General features: G+C 33.9%; 1 protein-coding gene across 1 annotated transcript in view; it reads left to right on the forward strand.

Moving 5' to 3' along the window:
• Positions 1 to 1826, forward strand: part of C3H3orf52 (chromosome 3 C3orf52 homolog) — a 40243-nt gene extending 38417 nt beyond the window's left edge. Inside the window, exon 6 of the mRNA XM_031959654.1 lies at positions 893 to 1826. Within this exon, the coding sequence (XP_031815514.1) occupies positions 893 to 894 (2 nt within the window). The 3' untranslated portion in view covers positions 895 to 1826. The remainder of the gene's footprint in view (positions 1 to 892) is intronic.
• Positions 1827 to 9989: the final 8163 nt, after the last annotated feature.

Below are 9989 nucleotides of genomic sequence, written 5' to 3' on the forward strand. Positions count from 1 at the left end.
CAAAGAGAGGTGGTGGTGAGGTGTACTTTCCACTCTAATAATCTGTCTGAAACTGGATTTAAACTCCAACCTCCTAACTCGGATTCTATCCCCTGAGCCAACAGCTGCCTCCTTTTACATATATTAGAGGTTTAGACCATGGGCTTCTTGAGAGCAAGGACTATATTTTGCCTTTCTTTATATATATATGTAGTTCTTTTTTTTTTTTTGGCTGAGGCATTTGGGGTGACTTGCCCAGGGTCACACAGCTAGGACGTCTCAAGTGTCTGAGACCTGATTTGAACTTAGATTCTCCTGACTTCAGGGCTGATGTTCTATCTACTGCACCTCTATATACATAGTTCTTAGCTTGGTGCCTGATACATAGTGAAACTTAATAAATGCTAGTTGACTCTTTATGTTAAATAAGTCTCTATATTTTAATCTATCATATAAAATACTGTGCACATCAACTACATGATAAAATGAAATTTTTTTTCAGAATGCTTAGAGTTTATTTTACAATTTTATCATCTATTTTACTCGTCAATTTGTGTACTGATAAAGTTTAGATATTTTAAAAAGAGTTGTAATTTGGATCTATGTTTCATTTTATACAGTGTTATACTTTGTAGATTATTTGGTATATAGATTATCTCAAAGGTCTTGCACAGTTTTCTGTTATTAAAAATACTTAAAAATGAATTAAAATTTTTGAAATACTCAACATAGTAGAGGGGTATGTGTGTGTGTGTGTGTGTGTGTGTATAACAGCAGCAGCAGTGGAAGGAAACTTTCAATATTTGTTCAGAAGTTGAAATTAGCAAAAATTAAGTAAATAAATACCTTTAAAAACCTAACTCCTTTAAAAAAAATAATATTGGAACATTTTCTTTTATTTTTTCTTTTCCAGAATGAAATGGAATCACACTCTTGGTTTCTGAAGACCATAGTCTTTCAGTATCTGTTACTTTTCTGGAAAGAGAAAACTAGTTTCATATTAGAGACAGAAATTTGCTATCACCATCATTCTGAAGACTATAACTAGAGACTAAAGAGACTCAGACCATTGTCCTTTGGAATCCTTATCCTGTTGTACACAAGCAATTCACTTGATTCTTCCTTTAATGGGCAGAAGAAAAAGCTGTCGTCACGGGCCCAGAGAAATCCTCTCCACTCTATGGAATATGAAGAGTATATCATTTCCTGTAGCTAATCAGAACACTGTGTAGCCCTAACTAGCAGGATAGCACCTGAATAGCCCCAGGTATTTAAACTTGTAAAAGCAGATGGGAGAGGGAGGAAATTCTTGTGCATGTATTTGGTGGCTGGTTTCCTCACCAACAGGGGCATTTCTGGTACACATTCCCCCCTAGTATGTGGCAGCTGCATATACAATTGTTATTTGAAATAATTTTTTAGATAGTTGGTAGCTATAAGGAATAATGGGGGAGTCTAGAGGTCTATGGACTCTTGATGGGTGAAAAAAGGCTTGAAATTTTCTAGTGATGAAGGAAAAAGTGAGTCAACTACTTTTTGTAGGTTTCTGGACACTAGTTAGGGATAATATGATCTACCTCCTAGACCAAGTGTAGCTTCCTTTAGGGTAGTACAAAATATTGAGTAATAAAGCTATGATCATATACATGAGAGTAGGAGACCCTAGTATACTCATTGCCATGTCAATTTGTGGTACTTTATTCTATAACACCTTTTTTTTTTTTTTTTTTTTTTTTTGGCTACTAAATGTCAGTATATTTCTAGTATAATTGGAACCTGAGGGCAGCTAGGTGATGTAGTGGATAGAGTGCCAGTAGTCAGGAAGATTAATTTTCCTTAGTTCAAATCTGGCCCCAGACACTTCGTAGCTGTATGATTCTGGCAAGTCACTTCTCTGTTTACCTCAGTTTCCTTGTCTGTAAAGTGAGCTAGAAAAGGAAATGGAAAACAACTTCAGTATCTTTTCCAAGAAGCCCCCAAATAAGATCAGGGAGAGTCAGACACAAGTGAAATGAATGAACAACAGAAACTCTGAGTTATGGGGAATCACATGGACTAAAAGCAAAGTGCTTAGAAAAACTTGAAGTACTTAGAAAATGAGATCTGCTATTGCTGATTGAAGGATAATATCTCATAAATACATCACACGATTGATTATTCAATATCTCCCAATACTGAGGTATTTGCGTTGACCTAAAAAGGTAAACTGATATGATTATAAAATAGAAGCTATTTTCTTCTTGCACTAGATTCACTTTATAAATGGATCAGCCTGTGACTCAGCAGCACCACCTGGTGGTTCTTACTAAATAGATAGGGCCTCCTATCTATCATACTATGATTTCATATTGTTGAGGAGATACCTTTGGTGATTTCCACAAAGAACTGTTTCATGGTTTAAAAATGAAGTATTCTCGCTTTTAATTGTCTTAGAGTCAAATTGAGCTTTAACCAGAAGTCAGTGAGATGGACAAGTATTTGCATGAGTTTCATTATTTGCAAGTATATATCTATCTCTTTCCACTTTCTTCTATAAATATGTATGCAAAACTGAGGCCAAATTTGGTCAGCTTTTTATGCATATAATAAAAGGCTGGCCAAATCACTTAACTTCATGGTGCTCTGGGCAATTCTCTAGGAATGTAAATTGTAGAGAATGTACATTGGTAGAAGGAGTTTCCACACAGGAGAACTTACCAACACCAATGAAATCACAGGTCCAGTCCTATCTCTATTTATGTATTTTTCAGGATTATGTGGAATGTGAATGTTCTCTTTTATCCATAAGAAGACAATGAAGTTCTCATTTCAGAGACAGCACCTTAATTAAATTATATAGGATTTTCCTTGTTTGTCATATTTTTGTATGTTTTATATGTAAAATGCAAAGTTTGTGGATTTTAGAAGATAAAACTATTTTTTTTTAAAGGGAAGATGATTTAAGAAAAAAATTTTACAGCATATTATTTTGTATGTTTCTAGTTATCTTTTGGGTTTTTTTCTTTTTGTAGCTTAAAGTTTTCAAGAGAGAGAGAGAGAGAGAGAGAGAATATGAATGTGTTCATGCTACAAAGAACATGCTACAACTAATAGCTTAAATTCCCTGCTAGGTAAATTCTTCTAGGGATAGCTACATGGATCAGGTCTGGAATCATGAAGTCTAATCTTTCTGAATCCAAATCTTTCCTCAAATCTTACTAGTCATGACCTTGGGCAAGTCTCTTAGCTCTATTTGTCTCAGTTTCCCCATCTGTAAAATGAGCTGGAGAAAGAAATGGCAAATCATTCTAGTATCTTTGCCAAGGAAACTCCCATTGGGAATACAAAGAGTTAAAAACAACTGAAAAATGATTCAACAACAATGTATTCCTGTAAGAATGTGGTGAAGGGGCAATAGGCTTACATCTATGAGTCAGTGTCAAATTCTGGGGCTTTCTTATTGAACTGTGGCTGGGAAAAGGAACTTATTTATATCAATTTTAAGTATACCCAATTTTCTCCTCTGCTCATTCTTAAAATGAACAATAGAACTGACAAGCTACTCACATTGAGTTATACTCCCTTTGGAATTCATTCCCCTCTGTGAAGAGGGGAAGGCCATATTCTTATTGCTACTCTGACTACAATCATCTAGAAAGAGACTTTTTTCCCTGTCTTCTACCCACACAATTAGAACAAGGAGCGCAGCTAGGTAGTGCAGTGGATAGAACACCATCCCTAGTCAGGAGGACCTGCTTCCAACTTTGGCCTCAGACACTTAGTTGCTGTGTGACCTAAGCAAACCTGAAAAAAAAAAAAAATCTAAGCCCCTCCCCCAAAAGGAAGACCATATTTGAATTGAAGAAGAGTCAAGTTCAAGTGCTGTGCTCTAGATTATACAGCAAATTGCACATTGCAAGGGTTAGAGGCATGTTTTTCATGAAAAGTCATAAACTCATGACTTTCCAGGCTAGTGATTGAAAATCAAGTGTGTAGGGTCTTTAGATGGTTAAGTAAATAGAGTGGTGGATTTGGAGTCAGGAAGAACCAAATTCAAATCCAGTCATAGTTACTAGCTGAAAGACTAGGCAAGACATGTAACCTCTGACTGCCTTTGTGCCTTTATTAAATTGTAATAATAATAATAGTCTCAATCTTCTAGGGTTGGGAGAATAAAATGAAATATTTGTTAAGTATTTTGCAAACCTTAGAACAGTGGTTCTCAAACTTTTGTTTTCAGTACCTTTATCCTATTAAAAATTATTGAGGATCTCTCCAAAGCGTTTTTGTTTATCTGGATTATATTTATAAACATTTACCATATTGGAAATAAAAACTATTTTTGAATTTGTGGATCCTCTAAAAGGGTTTCAAAGATCCCCAGGATTCTCTAGACCATACTTTGAGAACCACTGCCTTAGAATGTTATATAAATAATAGTATAGGTATTAAGCAACTTTTGTCAAAGTTATGAATGTTTTAACTAGAGCCCTCTATAAAAAGAATAAGTGACTCAGAGAAAATATGTGGGTTAAGTGACCACAGCTGTTTATAGTTAGTAGATGCTAAATGTATTGTTGTACAAAGAATTTGTAGAATGATTGGAAGGAAATTTAGGAGGAGTTGTGGCTGTGCTTATTCCCTTAACAAACTATTAAAGAAAAAAACAAGACAGACTATGTGATCAACTTAGGTTCTCAGACTGAGACAGGAATAGAACAATTCGCCATCAAATGAACACCAGCATACACGAATTCTCATTTTTTAAAATGTGATTCATGTGTAGTGGTTTCTTTCTGTACATAATGGGAACATTTAGAATGGCTTGGAAATGTTAGACCAAACTTTCAAATGGGCAGTAAGTTTCCTTATTTTCACTTGGTTTAAGTTCTCTTCTTTGTCTCTGTTTAAAACAAAGATTTATTTATTTGTGAGCATATGGTTACTTGTAGGTTTTAGGTATGAAACCAGGAAAGAAACCAAAGGAAAGATTGTGTGCTGATAATTGTATTTATAAGAGCTTGGGGGGGGTGGGGGTGGAGTGGGGGGGGGGAAGGAGAGGGGACCTTTGTGTGGAGATTATAGAGCCAGAAGGGACTTTAGTTAGAGATGATTCTAGTCTAGGCCATCATTTTGGAGATTAAGAAATTGAGGCTTAAGGGAGCTATTTCCTCAAGGCCACATAGGTGACAAATAAGAGTTGTTGTAGGTCATTCTGGATCAAGAAGGTGATGGCACGCAAGTGAATTGCGGATCTAATTGAAGGAGGACTGTACAAGATCCCAGCCTCACTTTTTCTTCCAGATTTAGCTAAATCTAATGGTCAGATATAGATTAAGAAGGCTTGAGATGGGCCCAGATACAATGGGAGATGTTGGCCTTTTTAAGCTCCTCATTGGATTGTTAGCTCCTTGCTGAGTCATATGTTTCCAATTTAAAAGCTATCTTGTTTCAAATTTCAGCTATTTTTTTTTTGGTCATATTTATTAAGCAATGAAGTTTGTACTTTTTATTTTGTAATATTTTGTGTATTTTTGACTTTTTATGTATTTGTATAGTAAGAGTATTCTCAGCTGATGAATGGATTTTAATTGTAAAATTGTGGTTTGGAGGATGATGAGATTTTCCTTATCCAAAATTAACTTCCTTGCATTGTATTTGAAACCCTGCTAGGGAAAGTGCATGGGACTGGGAATTGTTAGGCCCAACTTCTAGCTCCAGTTTGGCCAAGAACTAATTGTATCCTGCAAGTTAATTACTTAGATCCTCTTATGATATTTAGCATTTTTTCTTGGTTAAAACAATCACCTCCCAGACATCACCAATTGTTAAACATTATAATAAATAAAATGAAAATGTTATCTATGGGTTTTGTTTTGATTGTGTTTGTGAAGAGCACCAATGACATCATGGAGTGATGTCTTGATTTGTTCATGAATTGGATATAAGTGAAGTTGAATCTCTCTTTCAGAATCATCAAAGTCCAATGACAAGACAAAAGTCAGGGGGTCTGGAAATGACCAGGGATATGGTGGATAAATTTGTCTTTGATATCTATGAAGCTCCACTTTTGCTTGCTTTAGCCACCTTCATAGTCAAATTGTATTCATCTACCCATTCAACACTTGACTAGAGTAGAAACATCATCCTAACTCACTGAGGAATTTAAGGTCCATGGATTTAGCCCATTTGCTGAAAAGTTTCCTGGGATGTGGCCACAGCCCATATTACAGTTTCTTGGAGCAACTGGTTGGGTAACCAGGTGAATGCCACAGGTGACTGAGTACTCCTGAAAAGGGCTTGGAAAGCCCTTGGAGAAGGTTACTGTATTTTCTAAGCACAAATCAATATTTATTGTATTGTGGTATAACCATTGGTATATTGGTAAATGTTTTAAATCAGTTCTCCAAATAAATAAGTGAATGAATGAATAAGTAAATAAATAAATGAAATATGCTTTAAAGTTTAATCTGTATTATCCATAATTTGCAGTATTTTGGCCAATTTCTGAGGTATAAATGCTTACACTGGAAATTTAGTAGTCTGGTCCTCAAGCCAGTAGAACTAGATCTAGCACATACCTGAGCAGAACAATCATTCTTAACATCATAGGACTGAATGGGATTGTAGAAGCTGTCTATCTTAAAAGTCTTCATGTCAATAAGTTAGGTCTTCTTTTATACAAATAAGTAAATTTACTATTTGGTAATTTAAATTTTTAGTAAAAGAAAGTCTTTATAGGCCTTTATATCAGTAAATTTAGTAATTTTTTAGTAAATTTTAGTAAAAATAAGTTTTTATATCAGTAAATTAGGTATCATTTATATAAATCAGTTCTCATTTTACAGAAGAGGCTAATGAAGTCCAGGGAGATTAAACAATTTGCCAGAGATTATGTAGGAAATAAATGTCAAGAGTAGGATTGTTGGTTCCCCTTTCCCTCAAAAACTTAAAGTATTAACAGAATGAAACTTTTACAAAATATATCCTAGCTGTAGGTCTTGGGACATTATAGACAACTTGCCCTGGGATGTTCCCTGAATAATAGCACAGACCCTCGAATCAGAATAGAAAGGTGAGTGAACAGGTAACAATGTGTTGACATGGATTCATCTATATAACAGGCATTTATTAAGCACTAATAATATGTAGAGCATTGTATTGGGTATTGATGAAAATATAAAGTGACAAATCCTTCAAGGGATGAAGGCTCAGCATACATAGCTATCATAATAGGTAATAAAATGCATTACAGATTTAAAAACAGTGTTACATGAAATCTGATGGGGAAAGGTTATCAGCAATGATTGGGATAGTGAGGAGTGAGGGAAAGACAGGAAAGGTTTCCTTAGAGAACTTGGCATTTGCATTTTAAAGAATGGTTAGATTGCATTTTTACTCTTTTTGTTGTAGTTTGCTTGCATTTTATTTTGCTTCTCTTTTCTTATGCAACATGATAATTATATAAATATGTATGTATATATTGGATTTAACATATATTTCTATTATGTTTAGCTTATATTGGATTACTTGCCATCTAAGGGAAGGTGTGGAGGATGTTGGGGGCGCATTGGAACACAGGGTTTTGCAAGGGCTAATGTTGAAGAATTGTCCATGCTTATGTTTTGATAAATAAAAAGCTTTAACTAAAAAAAAAAAAAAAATTACCGTAAGACCTGGAAAAAATAAAGAATGGTTGGAATTTAATGGGTATAAGGACATTCAGAATTGAGAGCTGGAAGAGTCTTTAACCAGCATCTAGTTTAACCCCTTCATTGCAGATCAGCAAACTGAAGCCCAGAAACGTTATTTGCCTAAATTCAAAGAGGGAGTAAATAGTAGATGCCAGGAAAAAAATGAACAGTGTAAATGAGGTACATATTGCTTCTACAGGGCAGTGCCCATATTTGCTTTGTTGATATACTTAGGACTCATTCCTGCCTGGCAAGAATTAAAGCATCCAGCCCATGAAAGAAGACTATCTACATTCAGAGAAAGAACTGATAAATAGAATTATGTATAGAATATTTTAACATATATACATGTATATATATGTGTGTGTGTGTGTGTGTGTGTGTGTGAATACATACATATTTGTGCCTAATAATAGCCATCTTGGGAAAAGGGGGGAAAAAAAGGGAAAAAAGAAAATTACATGATAACTTTATTATATATTTAAAAGGAATAGAAAATTGTACATAATTGATTTGGAGTTTCTTGTACAATTATTTTTTTTCTTATTGTACCATGTTACAGAAATATTTGTTTTATTTTTGAAGTTCAGAATGAAATAAAAAAAGAAGTGAGATATCTAGCAACTAGGATGAATTGTTAAAAGATAGGGGAGTAAGATTTCAGGTCTTTATGTTTATGAAATATCCAGTTTCCAGTTGAAGCCCATAAACCAACCATCTAAAGTCTATTAATACTTAGTGAATTCTAATTCTGCTGATAATTCTGAGTCTATGTCAACTCAATACTTTCTTCTATTAAACAAGTTATTGGAAGTCTTCTTTGGGGGCTCACCATGTTATTTTATTTTTTAGATACATAATATTTTATTTTCCCCAGTTACATATTAAAGACATTAAAAAAAAACATTTAAAATACATTTTGAGTTCTAAATTCTATGTTCCCTTTCTTTTCTTCCCATTGCCCCTCCCTGAAATGGTAAGCAATATGACATAGGTTATACGTGTGCAATCATGTAAAACATTTCTATGTGAGTAATTTTGTACAAGAAAACTCAAAAATAATAATAAAAAAGAAAGTGAAAATGGTGTTCTTCAAATTGTATTCAGATAATATTAGTTATTTCTCTGCAAGTGACTAGCATGTTTCATCATGAGTCCATTGGGATTCTCTTGAATCATTGTATTGCTGAGATTAGCTAAATCATTCACTGTTGAACATTATACAGTATTGCTGTTAGTTTGAACAATTTGCATCACTTTCCATCAGTTCATGTAAGTCTTTACAGGTTTTTCTGAAATTGAACTGCTCATAATTTCTTATAGCAAAATAACATTCCATCACAATCATATACCACAGTTTATTTAACCATTCCCAAATTGATAGGCATTCGTTCTATTTCCACTTCTTATTTAACATATAAAAAGAGCTGCTACAAATATTTTTATACCAATAGATTCTTTCCGCTTTTTTATGTCTTTGGGATATAGATCCAGCAATCAGCACATTATTTTTAGTGAATTATATTTTGGAACAAAAGCATAAATATGAATGGGACCATAGAGTATTAATAAATGATTAATAACTGCCTCTATGGAAAAGATGTAGATATAACATACTTTTAAGTCTAATTGCCATTAATAACATTTTCTCCATCATTTACTTGTCTAAAAATAAAACAATAAATTAGCCATAATTTTTTTAGCATTTACTAATTTCTGAGGTGTAAATGCTCACAGTGAAAATTTTAATAATTACTCTGTTAACTAGAGTTGGCCTTAGCATACTCCCTCCATCCATTCATGACCCAATTTACTAAAAACAAAAAATAAAATAAAACAAAATACAAAAACCTCCAAGACTATATAACATCCCTAAATGGGTCTGTCAGTCACCAGTTAAATGTAATAACACTGGAGATCTGAGAATATTTCTACTCCTTTCTTAAACTCTGATTAATGGACTTAATAATATGATGTATGGGATTTCATTTCTACCACTGCCAAAGTTTCCAATTTCTGCTTTCAGAGCAACCTATGTCAGCAAACATTCCAAGATACTTCCATTCTCACTTCAAGCTTAGATGTTTCTATTAATAGAACAAGTATTGTACCTTAAACAATATAATAGAACAATATTGTATCTTAAAGGCAGAGAATTCTACCTGAAATTAATATATAATAATAATAAAAATAGTTATTATTATTGTTGCAGGGCAATTAGGGTTAAGTGACTTGCACATGGTCACACAGCTAGTACGTATTGTGTTAAGTGCCTGAGCCGAATTTGAACTCAGGTCCTCCTGACTATAGTTCTGGTACTATAGGACCATTGCACCA

Source organism: Sarcophilus harrisii, chromosome 3, assembly GCF_902635505.1.
Source record: "Sarcophilus harrisii chromosome 3, mSarHar1.11, whole genome shotgun sequence".
NCBI classification, from domain to species: domain Eukaryota; kingdom Metazoa; phylum Chordata; class Mammalia; order Dasyuromorphia; family Dasyuridae; genus Sarcophilus; species Sarcophilus harrisii.